Source organism: Eleutherodactylus coqui, chromosome 8 (genome assembly GCF_035609145.1).
Source record: "Eleutherodactylus coqui strain aEleCoq1 chromosome 8, aEleCoq1.hap1, whole genome shotgun sequence".
NCBI lineage: Eukaryota > Metazoa > Chordata > Amphibia > Anura > Eleutherodactylidae > Eleutherodactylus > Eleutherodactylus coqui.
Window position 1 is genome coordinate 72,947,867 of NC_089844.1, and position 24,004 is coordinate 72,971,870.

Here is a 24,004-nt window from a genome sequence, read left to right on the forward strand (position 1 = left end):
ACTCATAACCCACATTTAGGCCGCCTGCAGACGGCCGGGTCGGATCTGGCAGCAAGAATTCTCGCAGCGGGACCCGACCCGAGCGCCTGCAGAGAGCAGCGCGTACTCACCCGTGCCCTGCAGCTCCGGAACTTTCATGCACCGGCTGCCGGGCAGACCGGAGCCAGCGGCCAATGAGTGACGTTTCTGTGCGGGGCTCGCACAGAACTAGAACATGCTGCAGTTTGTTTGCCACGCGAGATTTCGCGCGGACAAACCGCAGCAGTCTGCCTAGGATTGCGTTTGCTAACGCAATCCTATGGCAGCTTCCAAGGGCGGAAATGCTAATAAAAGTATCATCATGGATCATTTTGATGTGTTTCTGTTCAGTAATTCCAATGAATCCACAACACTCTTTCCCACCCAAAATAAATAAGAGCTGGGGAATGTGCAGGTGGCAGGGAAATTGGATTACAAAGGGTTAAAGTGGGCATATCCCAGTTTCATTTAGCCCATGTATGTGTTAAAGGGGTTGTCCCGCGGCAGCAAGTGGGTCTATACACTTCTGTATGGCCATATTAATGCACTTTGTAATGTACATTGTGCATTAATTATGAGCCATACAGAAGTTATAAAAAGTTTTATACTTACCTGCTCCGTTGCTGGCGTCCTCGTTCCCATGGAGCCGACTAATTTTCGCCCTCCGATGGCCAAATTAGCCGCGCTTGCGCAGTCCGGGTCTTCTGCAGTCTTCTATGGGGCCGCTCGTGTAGAATGCCGGCTCCGTGTAGCTCCGCCCCGTCACGTGCCGATTCCAGCCAATCAGGAGGCTGGAATCGGCAATGGACCGCACAGAAGCCCTGCGGTCCACAGAGACAGAGGATCCCGGCGGCCATCTTCAGCAGGTAAGTATGAAGACGCCAGACCGCCGGGATTCAGGTAAGCGCTGTGCGGGTTGTTTTTTTAACCCCTGCATCGGGGTTGACTCGCGCCGAACGGGGGGGGGGGGGGGGGGGTAAAAAAAAAAAAAAAAACCCCGTTTCGGCACGGGACAACCCCTTTAACACTGCAGCCTCTCAGAAAAAAAATAGACTTTTGAGGTGGGGTCTCGCATAAATGGATTCTAATTGCGGAAATCGTGATCGCTGTCCTTGTGGACGTTTCGCAGCAAAGCGCAGGCATTTGGTTTTTTTTTTTTTTTTTTCTTTTTTTGCCTTCACACTCGTGGATATGAATTACGTATTCCGTGAGTGGAAGAAAAACTGCAGCATGCTCTATTTTGCAATGGACTCTGCACGGATTGCCTCCATTGAAGTATTCTTCTATGCGACCTGGCGATCACATGACCGCCGGGTGTCCTCTGTCACAGCAGAGGTGCAGGGTTTTGGACCCTGATCAGCTCACTTACTGACTATTGTCAATACAGGAGGATGTTTTTCCCTGTAACTGGGCCTCCCATATACCAACTACAATGGAAAAGTATAAAAAATAACAATGTGAATGACCCCCAAAGGTCTTAGATGACATCATGGGGGACATAGATGGTAAAAAAAATAGTTGCAAAAACAAGCTTTAAAAAATTACAGAATAAAATGAAAATTTATACATAAAGAATGATCGATCGCCAACACTAACCAAAACCGTCACCGTTCAGTGCCCTGTAATCCGAGACTCTACAAAAACGTCCAAAACAAAATGATGGACCCGTTCGGTACTTTGTTTTAGTATAAATACAAAATTTTAAAAATAACTATAAATTTTAAAAAATTTTGTTACCGCTAATAAAACTCGAAAACTGAAAAGAAAGTCAGTGCAAAAAGAGATAAGAAAAAATAGCCCTTTGTGTTACGGAAAAAATAAAACGTTAAATGGGTAGATTTGGTAGCTGAAGGAAAAAAATAAAGCCGTAAAACCACCACATGGATAAAATCCCTAACCAAGCGTCTGATTCTTTAGGACCAGAGCACGCTGGCCCTTAAGGGGTTAAACTAATTAAACTTAATTGCCCATTGAAATCAGTGGGAGCATGCAAACCTGTTTTTTGCACACACACAAATATGCAGAGCATGTGCGCGCAAAAAATACAGTAAAATACGCCCAGATTTATACAAATATGCAGCGCAAATGTGCGCATAAATACGTTTACGCCCATGTGAAACCGGCCTAAAGTAGAAAATAAAGCAAATTCATAACTCTGCCTAAAAAAAATGGAAAAGCTACACACATCACACTGTTACCGGCTCTTAGCTCACATTTTGACTTGCCGCTTCATGATGACCTCTTTCAAGTGGTTCTCCATCACACAGAGGTACTCGGCTTTTAATGCAGATTTAAACTGTGAAATGTTGTTAAAAGCAGCATTACGCTCTAACTTTGTGTGATTACTGCTCATGCATCTGCTAGATTAATATTCTGGGCCTTTTGCCAAAGAGAATTTCCATCACATTGTAGTTGCATTAAACAGTCCTCGGACCTATTACTAGATTACCTCCAGTTATGGAAGGATGTCTAATTTCGATGACTATTAAACCTTACATACCTTCAGGTGAGTCGGTGCAGTGGTTGGGATTTCGTGACCATTCATTCTTATGTCTGCTGATTACGTTCTAATGTTGACATATCGGCAACTCACATCGAGGATAGATGTAATATACATTGTAAGTAACCCATGCTATTTGTTGGAAATCACAGGGCTGTTCGAATGACTGGAACTGAAATGGCCTAAAACATATGCGACTACGTCAGCAGATCAATCATTCACCAGATGATCATTCATGCAATGGCACTGATTTCATGCCAGGTCTGCCAGAAGCTCTATCTGATTTGAGATTTCATGCCAGGCCTGCCGGAAGCTCCGATGTCTCATTTGAGATTTCATGCCAGGCCTGCCGGAAGCTCCGATGTCTCATTTGAGATTTCATGCCAGGCCTGCCGGAAGCTCCGATGTCTCATTTGAGATTTCATGCCAGGCCTGCCGGAAGCTCCGATGTCTCATTTGAGATTTCATGCCAGGCCTGCCGGAAGCTCCGATGTCTCATTTGAGATTTCATGCCAGGCCTGCCGGAAGCTCCGATGTCTCATTTGAGATTTCATGCCAGGCCTGCCGGAAGCTCCGATGTCTCATTTGAGATTTCATGCCAGGCCTGCCGGAAGCTCCGATGTCTCATTTGAGATTTCATGCCAGGCCTGCCGGAAGCTCCGATGTCTCATTTGAGATTTCATGCCAGGCCTGCCGGAAGCTCCGATGTCTCATTTGAGATTTCATGCCAGGCCTGCCGGAAGCTCCGATGTCTCATTTGAGATTTCATGCCAGGCCTGCCGGAAGCTCCGATGTCTCATTTGAGATTTCATGCCAGGCCTGCCGGAAGCTCCGATGTCTCATTTGAGATTTCATGCCAGGCCTGCCGGAAGCTCCGATGTCTCATTTGAGATTTCATGCCAGGCCTGCCGGAAGCTCCGATGTCTCATTTGAGATTTCATGCCAGGCCTGCCGGAAGCTCCGATGTCTCATTTGAGATTTCATGCCAGGCCTGCCGGAAGCTCCGATGTCTCATTTGAGATTTCATGCCAGGCCTGCCGGAAGCTCCGATGTCTCATTTGAGATTTCATGCCAGGCCTGCCGGAAGCTCCGATGTCTCATTTGAGATTTCATGCCAGGCCTGCCGGAAGCTCCGATGTCTCATTTGAGATTTCATGCCAGGCCTGCCGGAAGCTCCGATGTCTCATTTGAGATTTCATGCCAGGCCTGCCGGAAGCTCCGATGTCTCATTTGAGATTTCATGCCAGGCCTGCCGGAAGCTCCGATGTCTCATTTGAGATTTCATGCCAGGCCTGCCGGAAGCTCCGATGTCTCATTTGAGATTTCATGCCAGGCCTGCCGGAAGCTCCGATGTCTCATTTGAGATTTCATGCCAGGCCTGCCGGAAGCTCCGATGTCTCATTTGAGATTTCATGCCAGGCCTGCCGGAAGCTCCGATACCTGCTCCAAGATTTTACGCCGGGTCTGCCGGAAGCTGTGAACGGAGTCTTTGGTGCATGCATTGATCTGACCGAAGCTGAGTTGATGCACCTCATGACTTCCTTTTGGGTCGTGCCGTGTCAGAAAAGTTTACATTGTGTTCAATCTATTTTTAAAGGGGGTAAAAGAAATTGCAAAATCATTGCTATTTGATGTTAGTCCGTTTTTTAATATGAGCTCTCATAGTATAGAATTTCCCAGGAAGCCCATAAAACAAATTCCTCACACTTTGTCTTTACTTTAACAGGAAATCAACTTTCTTTAATGTGTTGACTAAGAGCCAGGCGGCTGCAGAAAATTTTCCATTTTGCACCATTAATCCGAATGAGAGCAGGGTTCCCATCCCAGATGAGAGATTTGATTTTCTATGTCTACATCACAAGCCAGCAAGGTATGAGTCTCTTCTTCTAAACACACAAGGGGGAGGATTATTTGCAGAAGCAGTCACTGGGAGGTGAGGTCCTCCACTTGGGTTACTTGGGATCCATATATTGCTAATCGGCGATAAGTCTATAAAACACAAGTATAATTAGGAGCAGTTCTTGTTTGTTAGCGTAAAGCAGCTGTGCTCCCATCCCTGTATGCTGTTCTGGTACATAAAGGAGCCATCTATTCTCTTTTCCATTGGAAATAGAAAAAGATTAGGCATGTTGCAAAGAACCTTTATGCACCAGATCTGTGTCCTTAGGCTTGTGATTTAGCTCCCAGTACCCCCATCTGGGGCATTTATGGCATATCCACTATTACTGACCCACGTTTTGCCAGACAAGGTAGCTGCATGGAGATTTGGCCACATGTTTATCCCTCTCTATTTACATTTATGGCCGTTACAGAATGGACAAGTAAGCTGTAGCCTCTCCATTCATTCTGCAGCCTGAAGCATATGCATTACTTGGTGTAATGAGGTCATTGGACCCCAACCTATCAGTTTGGACACATCCTCAGATCATGTTAATCTGTAAGGCCTCATGTCCACGGGCGTTTTTTTCACCGTCTATTGCGTGTGCATTGTACAGCCACTGGATACGTGGTGAATGGAGTTCATGAAAGTCAATGGATTTAGTTGATCCATGCACTTGTGCATATGGACACTGCGTGGGCATGAGGCCTAAGATTGAACAGGTTTTAGATTGCTCAGCTCTCCTGTCTTTCCTGTTTTCATTGTAATTTTTATTCATAAAATAACAATTCTGAATATATTGACAACTGGGTGTGACCATTTTTTATCAGAGAGGTTTATCCCTACACAGTCGGTGATGATTGGAGAGGGTCAGACTGTATGGGGATACCTCATAGCTGGTAACACCCAGTTGTCAGTTTATGCATAAATTTCTAAGAGGAATAAGAAAGGAACGGCACAATGCTGAGTTTAAGGAAAAGATGCTCCAGAATTGTTAATGCATGTATTTACTAAACCAGGCCTCTCAGGAGAGATAAGTCCTCTAAGTTCTACTAAAATACTGTGATACTTCTGCATGCAAATATATTCTTATGTGTTCAGTCCCAAGAGAAGCTTCAAGGGGTTGTCCAAGTTATGTAAAGTTTACCTTAATGGTTCGCCCTTGGTGTAAAATAACAAAGCAGCTGATATACACCACTTCCCACTCATTCTCCACCGGCGGCTCGGGGTTTCCAATGTCCTCTTGCCTGATCCGTCTGCTGCAGCCAATGACAGTGATCAGTGATTATTGTTGAGCAGTCTATGGCTGCAGTAGCAGTTTCCGGGACGCCACATGCTGACTGCAGCCTGTAAACAAACACGGGAGATCCAGAGCCGCCAGCGGGTAACGAGCGGGGAGCAGTGAGTATTGGCTGCTTTATTTTAGACCATGTAGGAACCGATAAGATGCACTTTACATAACTTGGTAACCCCTGTAAAGCAACTCTCTGGGCTTGGACAAACAAAGATGGCCGCACTCGTTTCTCTGACTACTTGATGCACATAGTGTATTAGTATGCGGCATTAGTCACACTACAGAATTCTTTGATTAACCACACGGACAGCACAGGCCAGTCAGAGCTGCATGTAGTGTCGTAAGGCCCATTTAGACGGGACGATGCCAGACACTCGTCCCCGCACATACTAGCGCTCGTGCTTCTGCGGAAGAGCGAGTATCGCTGGCTCACAGCGAGGAGGCTGAAGGAGATTTGATTGACTTAACAGCCATTGACTTAACATAGCAGCTGTTCAGTACTGAATGGCTGCTATTTACACTGAACGCTCATCGCCCATCATTTTTGCTGCATGGACGATGAGCTGCTCGCACAGTGTAAATAGCAGCCATTCCGTACTGAACGGCCGCTATGTTAAGTCAATGGAGAGGGGCGGGGGAGAGCGAAGAGTGAAATCTCCTGCAGCATCCTCGCCCCCCTGCTGGCCACTCTGTGAGCGAGCCAGCTCTGCTAGCTCCCGTGTAACAGCACAGGAGTGAGTGTGTGCGGGGACGAGTGTCGGGCATCATTTGCCCGACATTAAAGGGGTTCTGACATCAAAAAAAAAAATTTGTACTCACCTTGCCTGGCCTGGCCCGATCGCCAGGCATGTCCCCTCCAGCCGGCATCATCTTCTGTGCCTTTAAAGCAGAGCAGGAGCGGTCAAAAAGACCGCTTCCTGCTCTGGTCCGTCCGTCAGGCACTTCCGAGGTGAACGGACGGACCGCACAGTGCTTGCTGTGGGCAGCCCGTCCGTCCTGCTGAACTCCGGAGTGCTGCGAATGCGCAGTGGAGACGCAGCCCGTCCTGACTCCTGTCAGAGGGCACCTCTCCACTGCGCATGCGCGCGATCCCGGAGTGGCGCGGCTCGTGCAGACAGAAGAGGAGGAACAGCGCCTGCCGGGAGATGACCCCCCCCCCCCCCCCCCCCCCAATGTCAACAACAACAGAAGAACAGGTAAGTATTATCTTTTTATGCTTTAGCAGCCATTAAACCGTGGGTTCCCTGGGTCCATTAGGCACACCAGGGAACAATGGCTGCTAAAGCATGAAAACATTATTTGTGTCAGAACCCCTTTAATCCCGTCTAAATGGACCTTTTAGACTACCAATGCACACTAACACACAGTGTACATCAGGTTGCCAGAGAAGCGGTGCGCTCACTTTTGTTTGTTCACAACCAGAGGGTCGCTTTAAAATCCCTTTAAAATGTTTCTTTCACAGGCTGATCAGAAAGTAGAAAAGCCCATAACGAGTTATTTTCTATGGTCTATGTTCTATGTATAAACTGGTTATCACAATACTTGAGCACAAGACGTTGCAGATCTATTTCTTGCAGAGATCTGACTTATTTCTATAATGATTGTATTTCTTTACTCTAAAGCAAAGTGCCAGCGTTTCTGAATGTGGTGGACATCGCCGGCCTTGTGAAAGGGGCCAGTGCGGGCCAAGGCTTGGGGAACGCTTTTCTGTCTCACATCAGTGCCTGTGATGGAATATTTCATCTTATGCGTAAGTAACGGCTGATCTTAGACCTGTACTTATTAGCTTGGATATCCAAGTATTCTAAACACCAATCTCTTTAATTTGTAAAGTGACTATTCACCATTGAGCATCTTTCAATGGTCCAAAATTCTGTTAGTTGGAATCATTTCTTTATTTCCGGGTGAACCTGTCACCTACGAACAGCAGTTTAAACTAAGTTATGGTACCTTTCAGGGAGTGTTTTTTTTTCCATATTCGCCCGCTCCCCCGTTCCTGCGCTATCTGCCAGTGAAGTTTGAGCATGCACTCTCATAGAAGTCTATGGGAGAGGACACGCACAGTGGTCTGAAAAGAGTCTGATTTTCAGACCTTCTGCGGACTTCAACAAGGAACGCTGTGGGGACGTCTGAGTATAAAAATTACATAGTTACTTTCCCTAATAGCACCGTACCTTAGTAAATGGTGCTGTTCGGAGGTGACAGGTTCCCTTTTATGATCCTATTTAAAATGTTCTATGAATAAGCGCTCCAAATCCCTTGGATAAAGATAGTTTAAGGCGGTTATCCCAGCAAAAGAAGTTCTCCTTTATCCACAAGTAATTTCTATGACTGTTGGAAATGGTCAAAGTAGAAGCACTCAACTACTTCCAGAAGTCCTATTAAAGTGAGTACAGCGGCGACATTCCTGCATGAACACTGATGCATTCATTCGGGGACCTTCGGTGCTCTTTCTTGTGTTCGGCTGGAAATCCAGCAGCCATACCCCCCACTGATCAGATAGTTCTCTCCTATCCTATGTATAGGGGGTAACTTCTTTTGGTGGTATAGCCCCTTTAAATGATAAATGTTTGGCTATTTGCAGCCATCACTGCAAGGGAAGACTATAGTTGATGAAGAAAGTAATCAAAAACTCTTCCTTTGGCTACATTCATACAGGCGTTAGCGATATTGGGATGTGAAACTCCGCCCAGTATCGCGCTTGCCAACGTGCATTTCACACGCAGATGTAAGACTTTTTTCATTCAAAAACATGTCTCCTCACTTCTGTTAAATTGCGATTCTTAGGTTTGTGTTTCCCATTGATTTTAGTGGGAAACCTCACATCGCACTTGCATGCACATCACACACGGGATGCGAGTGAACGCAATATCTTTACAGGTCTCATTGAAAACAATAGGCGAAGCATCGAAAAATCGTTTGTGAGTAACTCCAAAGAACGGAGTTCATATTCACATGCCTTAGATGGATCGTTTCTCCACATCCAAAAGTCTTGCAGTCCAAAAAATATGACTTGGCCTTTGGTAGAGCAATGAAGCGAGGATGAAAGACTTAGAAAATGTCTTCACTTGTAATGATGTGGCCAACTGAATTCAACAAAATAGGTATTGAGCCAATTGGAAAGTTTGCAGGCGCTAAGAAAGTAATCACATGGTCATGGACTTTTCTAATCCACAATAAAAAAAAAAAATTCCATTCAATGACAGCAAGCTGAAAACCAAGAATATTTAATGTAGAAAAATATTAAAAAATTGGATAACTTCTAAACATAAGGGATTGTGCAAAGTGGACATCCCCTTTAAAAGTGTCAATGTGACCGCCTGGTTTTGTCGAGCTGAATGTGCCGGTTGACAGAGGGGTAAGGATTGACAACTGGAGATGAAGCACTTCTGTTTTTTTTAATGCCGATGACCAGTGTATACTGTTGTATCTGTATGGAGCGCTGTCTTACGCCGCTACCTCTACAACACATCTGCGTGGCATCTTCCACGTAAGCTAAGCTGTACTTATCCTCTTATGTGTGTTCAGTGTTCATGTCCTAAAGTGTTATGTTAATCCTTTTGCTCCCCATCGACACGGTCTGTCCTGGACAAGTAATTTACACCATAGAGCTGCCACATAAGACTGTCCCTAATAATTACATAGCTTTTGCAGAACGAAGATCCCAGCTGGCAACTGAGCTACTGGTCTCGGCTATGGGGAACATGAAACTCTCTCTCAAGATGCACGTCTGTCCATGTTACATGATACGCACTATTAATAACTAGATGGATCGGTCGTCCTGCCATGGCTTGCGGAGTAACGCGACTTAATGTTCACCTTTTAAAGATCAGATTATGCAAAATGTCTTTAGACATCCATGAATCTGTCATTTCTAGATAGAACTAGGTACTTAACAATCAGTTGCTAAATATATGGAGACATTCTGATTTTAGCTGTCAGAGGCCAAGTTTATCTGCTGCCTGGTGACAGGAGACGGGCCGGCGAGACCTCCCATTCAATAATTCTATCAGTTCCATGCTGGGCCAAGATCATCACTGGCAGAAAATAAGGCACCTTGTGGGAAGGTTTGCTTTCTAGAAGTCGTCTTCATCTCTTCAGCGTTTCTCTGTATATATTCTTATGTGTGCTGGATTCCAGTATACGGGGAAAGAAAAATCAGCAATAGGGGCCGTGAGCTTGCGTGCTGCCCTCGAACAGGATGTCCATCCATTGATGTATGGCTGTGCGGGCCAATGCAGCAGACTGGTGTACTATTGCTGTTTCCAATGTAGTTTGTAGGAGAAGGATTGTGTACATTTCTGAAGAACAGAAAATGTTGAGACTATGGGGCACATTTATGACACTTTTTTAAGTATGAAAAATTCACAATTTTTTGTGCAAGGGGATAGTTGTGCAAAGATTAGCAACTTTTCACTTTTTTTTTTTAAAAGCAGGCATGGTTTGTCATGAGGGTGCATAGCCACCCCAGACCAACAGGTTCATGTATTATGCTGCTTTTACACACAAGAACTGCACGATTCTTGTTTGCCTGAGCGAACGCGATGTGACGTCATCACCAGCTCAGTTCGTCGTCGCGCAGCCTGTTTAGACAGGCAGCTCATTGTTGAGAATCGTGAACTACATGTTCAGTGTTCCACATTTGCTATGTGAAGCCCTGAATGATCAGTGTTTGAACACAATGGGAAGTCAGCAAGCAGACGGTGCTTTTTATGCCGGCTGAAACTGAATGACGAACAAGAAGTGAATGATTCTCATTCATTCAGTCTTTGACTCGCGTGTAAACTGAACGATTATTATTCACTTTCGTTTGTGCGCCGCTTCATGTATTCAGTGCAACATGCACTGGGGCAAATTGGAGTAAGCCTGGTGGCAGAAATGCCAGTCTTGGTAAACTTCCTCCTATGTGCATGGTAGCAACGTTTTTTTTTTTTTTATTCTATTCCTTTAAAGGGGTTGTCCCGCGGCAGCAAGTGGGTCTATACACTTCTGTATGGCCATAATAATGCACTTTGTAATGTACATTGTGCATTAATTATGCACCATACAGAAGTTATAAGAAGTTTTATACTTACCTGCTCCGTTGCTGGCGTCCTCGTTCCCATGGAGCCGACTAATTTTCGCCCTCCGATGGCCAAATTAGCCGCGCTTGCGCAGTCCGGGTCTTCTGCAGTCTTCTATGGGGCCGCTCGTGTAGAATGCCGGCTCCGTGTAGCTCCGCCCCGTCACGTGCCGATTCCAGCCAATCAGGAGGCTGGAATCGGCAATGGACCGCACAGAAGCCCTGCGGTCCACGGAGACAGAGGATCCCGGCGGCCATCTTCAGCAGGTAAGTATGAAGACGCCGGACCGCCGGGATTCAGGTAAGCGCTGTGCGGGTTGTTTTTTTAACCCCTGCATCAGGGTTGTCTCGCGCCGAACGGGGGGGGGGGGGTTAAAAAAAAAAAATAACCCGTTTCGGCGCGGGACAACCCCTTTAATTCATCTAAAAAAGAAACTAAAAAAAACCTAGAGTTTTGGGTATGTAGAGCTTTATTACAGACGGCAGATAAATCCTGTGTAATTAGATTACACAGGATTTATGTGATAAATTCATGTTTCCCAAACTTTTTAGCTTTGGTGGCACCCTTAAGGAAAAAAATTACCCCAGGGCATGTCTACGAAATTAAAAAAAGAAAAAAAAACCTGTTAAAAACACCTCCCTGCTGCAGTATAATCGCATCCAGAGCTCCTCCATCTCATCCCTCCCCAGCTGTAGTCATGTATCAGGCATGAGGGTCAGGAGGAATAGCTGATGGACAACATCCACTTAATGCCTGTGGTCAGCTTTAGGGCCCTTTTACATGGGACTTGTTCCAGTGATGCTCGTTCCTGTGATGTTACACAGGAGCGAGTATCGTTGGCATCCCTCATAGCACTGCCAGAATGGAGCTGGAGCAGTCGGGGAGCGCTCTTTCCCCACCCACCTCCATTCAGAAGCTGGACAGACACCTTTCTGGGATGATTTAGTGAATCCTGCACTGAGCAGGGGGTTGGACCCGATGACCCTGTATGTCCCTTACAACGCTACCATTCTATTACTGTAAGCAGACAGTCGTTCAAAAGTGATCGACTGCTGTAAACACTGAACGGCTCGTTCAGTTTTCTGCATGTAGAAACTGAACGACTGAACAACTTTTCTTCAGTCGCTGCATGCATTTCTAATGGGACGATTAGTGTTCAAACTCGAATAGCGTTCTGAACTCGAATCGTCCCGTGTAAAAGGGCCATTGCTCTTTCCCCTCTTCCGCCTTCTCTTGTAATCTACAGACATTAGGGGAGATGTAGACGCGTAACTGCAGGATCTGACTACACAGGCCTTGTTGTAGTCTGGAACCATGGAAACACGTAAATCTGCACAGGCGTTGTCTAAACATAAAGTTGTAGGATATTTTGTAATCAAGATTATATAAAACGTTTCCCCTCTCATTGTAGTTGCATAGAAGCCGTAAGAAAACTATTACAAAAGTCTACCTGCCCATTAAGGCTATAAAATGTTCTGTTTCCAAATCTTGTGTACTTTTCTGAGCCGTGAAAGGCAATTTTTTTGATTATTTTGATCAGACAAAATGGTATTAAGAAATATTGATGGGGAATTTCTTAAGACGATCTGACCGCAGCTTATCCTGTGTATTAGAAAAAAAACACGGCCATTGATATTTTCTCTAAAGAAACTACAATTTAGTTGCGATGCTTTATTCTGCGGTAAGGCGCTCCGCCGCTGATGGCTCCCTCTCTTTCAGATGATTTCAATGCTATCTTTATTTAGTTTGTCGGGAAGAGATTTACAGTAGTGGCAGTTATGAAATGATTGTTGCTTTCTTTATATCCTATTTTCTCCCTAGGGGCTGCCATGCAGTGCGAGTTCCCTCACTATAATATAGTGTCTTACTTTATCAAAGCCTTTATATTAAGAATTGCGTGACTCTGAGATGATGATTTTTTTTTTTTAAATCTATTCCTAAATCCTTATGGAAAATAGATTTTGCCAGCCTGTTGTACGTCTCATTACTGCGTTTGTAAAAGCAACAGGTAAAAATATTTAAGAGGTTGTCTTGCAAAGACAGCCCTTGCTTATTTGCTTTACATATGGCTGCCATAGAGAGTTCCTGCTTCAGACCTCCCTATATGAGCGCACATTTCAAATCATTCTATATTTTGTTTTCCTAAGAGAAAGGTGAGCAAACAGTGATTCATTAGTCTAGTAAAGGCCTCCAGGTCTGCATTGGTAATCCTATTACAAAATGGAATGACAAGACACTGTAATAGAGAAGTATTGCAGTGTATTCTGCAAGTCTTCAAAAGATTGCATATTCAAGTCCCGCTTGGGACTATTGGGCCCTCTGTCCACGGCAGCTTATTCGCCGGCGGCACGCCGGCCGACGCTTCCCATAGCATTGCTATGGAAAGCGCCGGCACCTGTCCATGAGCGGAGAATCATTGCGATTCCTTGCTCGCGGCGGGCAAGTCGCAGCATGCTGCAAATTGCCCCGATTCTCCGCGGTCAGCCTATCTTATTAGATAGGGTGACCTTCGGAGAATCGCCGGCGGATACTGCATCACCCGTGGACAGCCGGCCTTAAGAATGCAAATAAAATTAATTGTTTAAAAAATATTAAGCATATTTTTCCATTCCTGCTATCCTTACCTGATTGCCTGTCACACTCTGGAGGCCTCTTTTGTGTGCAGTCTTTTCCATGCGGTGTGGCTCCCTGTCTGATGCTTTTCATCTTGAGGCTGTACCATTTTTGCCTGTTTGGATGGACAGTTTAATTATTACCTTCTATATTCACTTACATAATCTACAAACCTGAAGTATATAGTCAGAAGAATGAGCTGTGATCTCCTCTATTATAACGGTCATCAGTAACTGTGATAAGAGTGGCTCGGGTCCGCTCTCTGCAGTTTCTATGGTAGGATTCATACAAGAGCATCTCTCAAGACTGTGAAATTGACTAGTGTCAGACAGCATAATTCAAAGTAGATCTGAGCTGGTCAGGATTGAGATCACATGACCATCTGAGGAGAAAAAGGATAGCGTTTTAGATAGAAAGGAAAACGTGATTGTTCTCAGCAAGAGAAACCAAGTAATCTTGTAGATAATGATACCTTTTTAATGGCTAACAAAAATACATGATGTTATAGCGAGCTTTCAAACCAAGGGTGGTTCTTCATGCTTAATAGAATAGAACCGAAGAGGCTTATATAATATATGTGAAAAGGCACAGACATGGTTTGGTAATTTGCACTTAAGACCATACCACAACAGGATGAGCAGAGGAGTAAATACTTAATTAGTCCACTGATAAGGGATGTGAAAGTTTTATGGTCTCTAAATTAGTGTTAGGGGGTCATCAGGCCTGTGTTATCTCTGCTATAGATTTCTCATAATCTCCAGTGATGTATGAATCCACTTCCAATGTTAGTTCCAGTCTTGAGTGTCAAAGATGGTTAGAAAGGAATAACTAAAGGCCCATTAACACGGAACGATGAGCGCTCAAAATTCGCTCAAATGACAGTTTAAGTGACAGTTTTGAGCGATCATCTTTGCATAACTCTAAGTAGCTAATTAGCAACTTAAGAGTTAATGCAGGCGAATCGGGACACCGCCGCAATAGCTCCGAGAACAAAGCAGCTGTTTTGTATATGCAAACAGCTGCATTGTTCTCGGTGCTTTCAGTTGGTGTCCCGCTAACTGCCAGCGGGATACCAGCTGAAAGAATGAGAAAATCAGCGTGCGGCGCTGATAAGTCATCAAATCACTGATGAACAAATGGTGCATGATGGCCGCGCGTTTAGAAGCAACGATTATTGCTCAAAAGATGGCTTTTGAGCGAATTTTGAGTGATAACTGTTGTCTAAATGGGCCTTAACAAAGGTAACTTATATATACTGGGGTGGTGGCTACATCATGAATGAAAAAAAAACCTCACCGAAAAGTAGAAAAGAATTACACATACTGCTATTGCCACATCAGAAAAAGTCTGAAGCAATAAAATATAATTATCCCTGACAGAGAATGGTGTATAAAAATAAAAATACACCGCCACCTTGCCGTGAAAAAAAGAAAAATTAGTGATTGAAAAGTCACATTTATCCCAAAATGACACTCCATCGGCAGTAACAAAAAAAAAAAATGCTGCTTCCAATTTTGTGACAAAAAACATATGTTTAAAAAAACAAAGCAAAACTATGTTAGTTATCGCCATAATTGTACGGATGTGTAGAATAAAGAGAACATGTCAGTGAACGCCATAAAGTGCTGTACTGGCTTCTCCCCACCCACTGCATAAAATTGGCTTCTCCCGCTTTACCCAAAAGGGGGAGAGCTGTCAGTCCACATGCAGCGGGTGGGGGGAGGCCGGGTCAACCTGCCCTTGCGACTCAGATCTCCGTTCCGAATCAAATGTCAAAATGTAGTTATTCTAAAACACCACAGCACTTCTGAATAAAATGTCCATGCAGGCAACAGACACCCCTGTCCCGGGTTCATGCTGCCCATGGATGTACCTGATGACAGAATCCCTTTGATAGCCCTAAGTAGAGTGAACACTGATCTCTGTATGGAAGTATCTTCACACTAGGCCACACCTGATTATACATTCTCTTTCATGTCTTATGCCCTGAGTGCAGCTATCCTGATGTATGGGCTCGGCTCCAGTCATTGCTCTATAGTGCAGTCATTTGCATAATTTCTTCTTGGTGGGATAGTTGACATTTATTAGGATACCAGTAGAGCCTAAACGTTTTCAGAGTGGGAGCCTGTAAGTGATTTAGTGTCCAAATGTTTAAACTCTCACAGGCCATTCTGCTTGTCACCAGAAATGTCTCAATGGAATCTCCGGTGCGACGGCTTTGGCCTTTTTTGTATCAGTCAGGCTTGCAGATGCAAATAAAGAACCGTTGAACCTAAAATCCGCAGCTGATAAAAAGAGCTGCCAAGACCATTCATAATTATGCGTATTTGTTTCTGGAGAGTTTTAGAACTTGGAGATATGTGAAATGTAATCAAAAGAGAAGAGCGATTTTGTTTCCCCTTTTTCTGGACTTTGCTAGCCTCTGCCTATCCTAAAGTACTGTATACAGGCCAAAGGAGAGAATTGTATTCTAACTGCACAGCAAATGGAGGTCTAACATATACAGACTGATTGTCGTGGGTTGAGGGTCCTTTTTCTTGACGAGCCAATCATCGTTTGAATGAGCGAGTGACATCACCACTAGCTCGTTCACTCTCGGGCAGCTTGTTCATACAGACAGATACATTGCTGGCTCGTTCAAGCAATATCGCCCAGTCTTTCACATTCGCCGTATAAGCGAACGAGAGAGACTGAATGAGCGCTGTTAATAATGACCAATAAGTGAGCCAATTCTGATTTTTATGCCGGCGTAAAATGAACGACAACGAAAGTGAGCGGTTTGGTCGTCTTCGTCATTGATTCGCGTTCGGACTGAATGATTATCGTTCACTTTCGCTCATTTGAAAAAGTATCGTTCAAAAAAAAATCGTTCAGTCTGAAAACACTGTTAAACCTTTAGGGTGCGGAATACATATTGCACAAGTGCAACAAAGTGGATGAATGAAACAATTCTCATTCCCACGCTGTGTATAAGATGCCCACACAAACATCCAAAAATTGATTTTAAAGGGATTGTCATCAACTATGTAAGCACTATAAACTCCGTTATGATGCTTATAGTTTAGGCGAGTTCCCCAACAGTCAGTGCGCCCAACAGCTTGACTCCTTTTTCAGAAGGCTGTGTGCTTGCAGACCCATAGAAATGAATGAGATGGTGTGCACTCCCATCTGAAAAAAAGCCACTGTTGGTGATCGTGCTGACTTTGTTGGGGGGCACCGCAGGGATGGGGGACTGGGTAAGTATGAAAAGAGGCTCCCCGGACTCCGCCACCTAAACTTTAAGCACCATGACTTGGTTTATGTTGCTTATAGTTGATGACCGGTTCCCTTTAAATCAGCAGGCTGTCGGTTTATACTACAGATTTCACCTTTTGCTACACTTAGTGTAAAATCTGTGACAAATACCACATGAGTTGTTGCGTTTTTTGCCGCTACGGTTTTCCATAAGAAAGAGACTGGATTTTTCACAGGTGCGATAGTCATTCAGTGAATGGAGGTGGAGCGCGCCGGAGTTCTCTTCCGACAGCCCATCTCCATTCACTCATTGCAGATAGTTGGTCAACAATCAATGGCTGCCTGTTTATACTGAGAGGGAACTTGCTCACTAGTTGTTCCGTTTCAACGAGCTATGAGATGCCATGTTGACACAATCCAACAGTCACCTGTAATCGCTTGTTTGAGTGATTTATTTGGGCAACTGTGGATGTGTGTAAAAGCACTTGAAGTGTAACTGTCATTTCAACATGTCAGAAGTTTTTGTTTTGATCGGTGGGAGTCTTGAGTCCAGAGATCCCCTTCAATCTCTGAAAGAAGAGGCAGAGGCGTTCATCCAAGCACTGTGCCTCTTCGACAATCGTTGCTTGGCTCTCCTTTCAGACTTCTACTGACTCGTGTACTTTTTAGGAGTACTTACACTATTCTTTTGTGACTTGGAGGAAAACCTGAGCAAATCGATTGCACACTAAGGGCTACTGTACCCCAGTACTTCTTTGTAGTGATCTATGAGGATTTGAAGATGAGGAAACCCACCTATGAAAATGCCTGACCTGTCACATTGACACATCAGAAGTGTTTTCGCATGAGTTATCCTTAAATGTAATGGGCCATGAAATTAGCTTATCCCATATCTAGAAGATAGAGGAACAAGTATCTGACTGGTGGGAGTCTGATCGCTGAGACCCCCTCTCCAAGGCTCACGAGAACGGATGTCCCAAGTGTCCTTGAATGAATGGAGCAGTGGTCTCGCGGTAAGGCCTAGAGTTGTATGGCTTCGGAGCTGTTGCTTACGCTTTTCAAAAGAGTTTTCCGGGTAAATACTATTGATGATCTATCCTGAGGATAATTACAGGGGACCTGCTGATCGGGATCCCTAGCGATCAGCTGATTGCTGGCTTGCTACCAGTACAGTAGGGCTAGAGGATGCTTGTTGCCAGTACAGTGGGGCTAGACATCCTCATTGGAATCGGAGGCATAAAAGCCATAGAAACGTCATTGAAATCAATGGGATTGCTGCCACCTATTACACTTCTGTGTCTGACCCCAGTGTCAAAGCCAGAACTTACAGAATTGTAATAGGAAGCTTTGGCTACCATTGATTTTCAATGGCAGTGAAGCCCCCTATGATTCTTCCACCTCCGTCCCCCGATAAGGACATCCAGCTGCACTGTACTGGCATAGGGCTGGGTGATCAGCTGATCACTGGGAATCCTTTATGCTAAATCCTCAGTGAATAAATGTTGATGACCTATCCTGAGGATAGCTCATCAATAGTATTTGCCTGCAAAACCCCATTTTAATACCGAATTCACACATACAGTTTTTGATGTGGTTTTCGTTAGTTTTTCAGCCAAACATGATTGGAAAAATAGAAAATGTATTAATTTTTCCTTTTGCACCCTGTTAAGTGTCTTTCTATATATAATTCCACATGCAACCAAAACCTTAAATGACTTCATTTTCAGTAACTTTTCATGAATTACTCTTGTTTAAACCTGAATTTATTATCAAAAACCGATCATTTTGTGTGGTCCGTTACTTCCCAAACATGAGGAGACACTTCTGCCCGAAGCCTTGATTGTTTGCTTCACCTTTTATGCCGTTGGGTGTATCTTTGATACCAGGAATACAGGAGACTTGCTACATTTAGTCATTTGAAGTGTTCCTTCACACCTCTCTCTGGCCTTACATTGATCTTCTCTCTCCTCTTGGCTATTGACATTATTGTTGAAGTGATCCTTTTGGAGGTATTGACGGTTCTCTCTCAAAACCTCCTTTTGTGTCTCTGCTTTTGTTTAAAGGCTAAAAAGGGACAAGACGTTGCTGGCTGTGAGAGGTTTGCTTTTTCCTACTAGTTTGTGCAGCCTGTGTGTCCCTTGAGTATTTGATTTTTTTTTTTTTAACCTTTAAACTGCTTTTGGTCTAAAAGTCAACTTTTTACTGTTTGATTCTTATTGTATCTTTTGCCCTCCACATACCAGTTCGGCTTTAATCACAGCAACAGTGGTTTTAAGTCCTCTGATAGATTAAAGTTACCCAAAAAAAGCTACAAACACGCTCTTCTGTTTGATTAAAGTTTTTGAAAAATCTATCGAACATTTTTCAACATTCTTTTTCTAATTGGATCTTCAATATAAATCGTCATTATTTTTGTGTTGTTAAAACACCGCAGTGCTACGTTTTTAGTTCTTTCTAACTTAAATTATATCTGCTAGCCAATGCTCGACACAATTCTAAATGTCTAGTAGAAGCCGCATTAAGAGATGTCAGCAAATAATTATTCTTTGATCTTTCTGTACCAGAGCTTGAAGATATTTCTCTATCCTTTTCTTGTTCTATGAAAAAGCTTTAGGTTACACTATATATATATATATATATATATATATATATATATATATATATATATATATTATATTTTTAATCATGTAGTTTTCATTAAATGTTTTAGTTTTTATACACAGAACAAGAATGCCCCACCCATCTCGATCAAGTTTATCCTTAAATATCTAATATAAGTCTTCTATTGAAAATGTTTTCCACCATAAGATCTGAAGCCAAATGCTTGGTTTTATTTGAAGTTTTAAATGTGCCAAAACTTATTGGTACGGGCTTTGATGCAGATTCGCACCCGATTTTCACCCTTTCAGGGAAGGTGCATAAGGAAATGATGCACATTTTTGTCGTGGATTTTCTGCTATGTATGAATGTATCCTCCTGCACACGGGCGGATTTGCATTGTGAAATCCGGAGCGAATTCCGCAGTAAATCCAGCCCACAGCATGCTATAGGAAAATGTGATTTCCTGCCTTCGATTGTGGTTTTCCGCTCACGGGGGAGAAATCACAGCATGCTGCAATTTTTTGCAGGCTATGGATGGCCGGCTTCCATTGAAGTCAATGGAAACCGTCCGTCCCGCGGCCATTCTGCAATCATCATTGCAGAATGGTTGCAGGAGCCACGTCGTCCCCATAACGACGGCGTGGCGTCCTCTGTACTGCGATTGTGACGGCTGGCGCTCTGGCCAGCACCTTCACAGCAGAGGAGAAGACGATAGAGAGGTAAGCTGGGGTCACCGGCTGCGGGAATCACGCATGTGAGGCAGATGGCCTTAGAGATTCTGTCACCAGGGTCCTGATGCCCGAACCATGGACAGCGCAAACTCCGGGCATCTATACTTATTACCCCCATTTGTTTTTTTTCTGAAACGCTGTGGCTTTTCAGTATTAACACACTTTGAAGTTTGACAGAGGCAGGCTGCGCCAACGTCTCCCTGCCCATGTCGTGGAGAGTGACAAATCTCTCCCTATGCACAAAATGGGAGAGAAATGTCAGTCTGAATGACACGGGCGGGTGGCCGGAGTGATCTTCCATTCTCTGAACGACTATCTCTCCTGTATAAAAGCACAGAAGTGACAGTCGTCCAGTCTGAACGTACTTGGAGTGTTAGAGATGCCTACCGATTGGACAGTGAACAGTGTGAAGTCGTGGAGAGTGGATGCTAAAGGGGCTGTCACATGGAAAGCACTTACCTCCTATCTATATGTGAACACTACTATATATTCACTTAGGACCCCATTTTCATGATTGGTAAGGGTTCCAGCTGTCTAACCATCATCTAACAGATACTTATCCCCTATCCTTTCCTATGAATGCGCCTGTAATACACTTGTGTGAAATTGGTCGTAGAGCGGCGAGTTACAGAAAGAAGTTTAAAGGGCTTGAGTACCTTAAGTTATTATTTATTAGGGAGAACTGTACAATTCAAAAGAGGCTCTAGAACCATGTTGGGACGCCTCTAGCTGGATACATCATGGGAAACGGTCAAGCATGGAGGAGAAATATTATCCTGCAAGAAATTAGCTCACAGATGTTGCAACTGGACCTCTAGATCCTGCACACATTGTAGGCTGCTGAAGCTGACATCCCAACTGGTCCTATAAATGCTCGATCGGTGATAAATCTGCCATCCGGGATGGCCAAGGAGGTGTGGCAATCTGGTGGAGGCATTCCTGGTAAACACTTACTGTGTGGACGAGTATTATCCTGCTCAAAAATGCCATTGGAAGCCCTGCCATGAGAGACAACATATCGTTGCAGAATTTCGGGCACATATCACGGAGCTGTTAGGCCTCATGTCCACGGGGAAAATCAGATCCGCTGCAGATTCTACATGTAGAATCTGCAGCGGGTCCCTCCTGCCCCGCGGACATGAGCGCCGAAAATAAGAATTTAAAAGTATTTACCATCCGGCGCGGGCGGAGAAGATCAGCTGTTCCTCACGGCCGGATCTTCATTTTCGGCCGGCGGATGAATTCCTGACGCCGGCGGCACGTCGCCGGCACGTCGCCGACGTGCCGCGCGCATGCGCCGGGCACATCCGCCGAGCCGAAGCAAGGAAGATGCGGCCGTGAGGAACAGCTGACCTTCCCCGCCCGCGCCGGATGGTAAATACTTTAAATTCCTATTTTAGGTCTCCCGCGGATCCGGACGGCTTCCATAGGCTTCAATAGAAGCCCGCGGGAGCCGTCCCCGCGGGAGACCCGCACGAAAATGGAGCATGGTCCGGATTTTTCCATGCTCCATTTTTTTTAAAATCCCTTTTATTGACGATCCGCGGGTATTTATCTACCCGCGGGTGGTCAATGCATCCCTATGGGATGCGGATCCGCATGCAGGAAATCCGCTGCGGATCCTAAATCCTATTTTGCCCGTGGACATGAGCCCTTAGTGTCCCGGCCATAGCAGTCTAGGTTTCTTAATCACGACCCCACTGCAAACGAAGGCAACAGTGTTGGGGTGTCAACGGCAGGGCACGTAATCGGTGCCGTGACACCAAATTTTCTTCTTCTAAGCACCTGCAGTGTAGAGACGCTTCTGTAATGAAGGTGCCGCCCTTATCTGGATGGTGGACAATAAAACTCTTGGATCTGCTCATGTTTGTCGGCAAATCAACGAATCCACTCAAGTGTTGGTCTGTCTAGGTCATCTATTTGCCGTGTGCATGCCCTCACATAACCACTGCTCTCAGCACCACTTAGCAACTTGGCCTAGATGGTGGGCAAATCATTAAAGTGCCCATCCCGCACCTATTAGTCCAATGATGCGCCCCCTCAAGTTTGTTAACTAGGCAAAACATCTTCAAGTGCGTTGTAAAGGCATGTTTAGCAGTCCATGATCTCTCAACAGGAGGTACACACGATAAAACTAGCCTGTGAGGGCCTTCTCATAGGGCAACGGTGGAAGCACTTTTATGGCCTTTGGTGGCAAGATCCCGTGTCTAATCAGACCACTACTGTAATCATTTACATATCCACCTGAGAAGTAACTGCATGCAGAGTCCTTCAGCAATCCGACACTTCTTCTATCTGGCTGCATTTTTTTTTTCTGTCAATCGGTGGATCCCCAGAGTTTTCGGCAACATGGCCAGAGCCTTTTAAGAAGTAGAATGGACAAATAATTCCTTCATTTTTTGGGGAACTACATCCAGAAAATATTACTATGTAATATACTACTGGATGTAATGCTGCTGGGGGCACACGTCCTATGTTGGTTGTTCGTTGCACCCTCTCATCCGTTTGATTCAAGTGTTTTTTTTTTGTTTTTTTTTTGCTTCCATCCCTTCCTGCTTTACTTGATATTATCCTGATTTGTTGTGAACTTGGCAGACGGGAGGCATCTCTTTTCACCAAACCATCCTTTTCATCTGCTGTCTCTTGTGTGCCATCCTATTCATCACCATAGGGTGACAAAGCGAGAGCTCACCCCCCCTCCTGCCCATGTGTGCTTTTGTCAAGTGCTTTGTACACTTTAAACTGCTCAGGAAAAGTCATTACCATGTTTAGACAACCGTTCATTTACCCATGTGACTCATTTGCATCGGGTAATTCTTCTAGGGTTCTGAGGATCATCCACCACAACAAAATTTTTTTTTAATAAAGTTTGTAGCACACTTTAACGAAGAGCGGCTCGGTAATGGCGCTCTAAATTAATGGGAAGATCTTCAGTTCTTTTCATTGGTGTTTTTGTAACGTTGCGAGCAGGTTTTTTTGTATGAAATGTTTTATGAGCTGCCAGGAATGACAAGTCCGGAGAAGCATCTCCGAGCAGAATTGATTTGTCAACTTTCTCTCTCTTTCCTATGTAAATTGCTTCTGTTGCATCCCAAATAGAAATAACTCGCCCCATTTGCCTTTTAGGGCAGTTTATGAAAAATGTATTTACTGCAGATAATTTCAGATCTGTCTCGCTGGTCATTTCTCTGTCTGTATCGGGAACGAGATCCTCTCCATTTTATATGCATTTGGCAGAATCTTATTCAAAACCTTCATGAATTATTCCCCAGTTGTGTAGCCAGCGATGCTTGTGTGTATGTTATGATTTTTTTTATTTTTTTTTAAACCCGTAATTTTGTGGTCTTTTTTTTTTTTCTTATTTTTTATATATTCCTTTTATATTTGCACAGCCTATTACTTTGCAAGGAAGTCAATTGCTATGCAATGGTGCACAAAGCTGGTGAAGACACTGGACAAAGCAAATGGAACTGCTCTGCCTGTATTATGTGGACTGTTTGAAGGGTGCACAGCCAATCTTGTTGCCATTAAAGCTTTTAGGTGCCTAGTAGGCAATACGCTATGAAAGCAACCCTCCGATCTTGGACAAAGATGGCCGCTCCGCTTCTCTGACTGTGCATTAGTAGGCATCATTAGTCTAAGATGCTATACGATGCTTTCATTGGACAGTGCTGACCAGTCAACTCGGCATGTAGAGTCTCCGTGGATAGAGCTCTGTGAGGACTTGTTTTTTGCGTAACAAGCTGTAGCCATAAGCATTTTGCCTTGGTTTTTTTGGTTTTGTTTTTTCTACGATTTTGCCAAGCAGGTGAAAAAGTGTTCATTTTATTGTACAAGTTTTTGTTGTTTTTTTTAATCTAACTAGGAGGATGCGCAAAAAATGTTTTTGTTTTTTTTTAACATTTATTTTTTTCTTTACATTTTCTTTGTCCCTTCAGGGAACTTAAACCATAAAAGCTATGATTGCTTATGTAATGCAGTACAGATGTACTGCAATGCATTATGTCTTGCAAAAGTGTTTGCAGGCTATGGCAGGCCCAGACACCAGTGTATGGCATCTGTTTGCCATGG

At 44.3% G+C, this 24,004-nt stretch overlaps 1 protein-coding gene across 2 annotated transcripts in view; it reads left to right on the forward strand.

Moving 5' to 3' along the window:
- OLA1 (Obg like ATPase 1) overlaps positions 1 to 24,004 on the forward strand; it is a 179,564-nt gene that overhangs the window by 12,390 nt on the left and 143,170 nt on the right. For both annotated transcript variants that reach the window (XM_066575831.1, XM_066575830.1), the window contains 2 exons: positions 4,245 to 4,388; positions 7,314 to 7,441. In XM_066575831.1, coding sequence (XP_066431928.1) covers positions 4,245 to 4,388; positions 7,314 to 7,441 — 272 coding nt within the window. The remainder of the gene's footprint in view (positions 1 to 4,244; positions 4,389 to 7,313; positions 7,442 to 24,004) is intronic.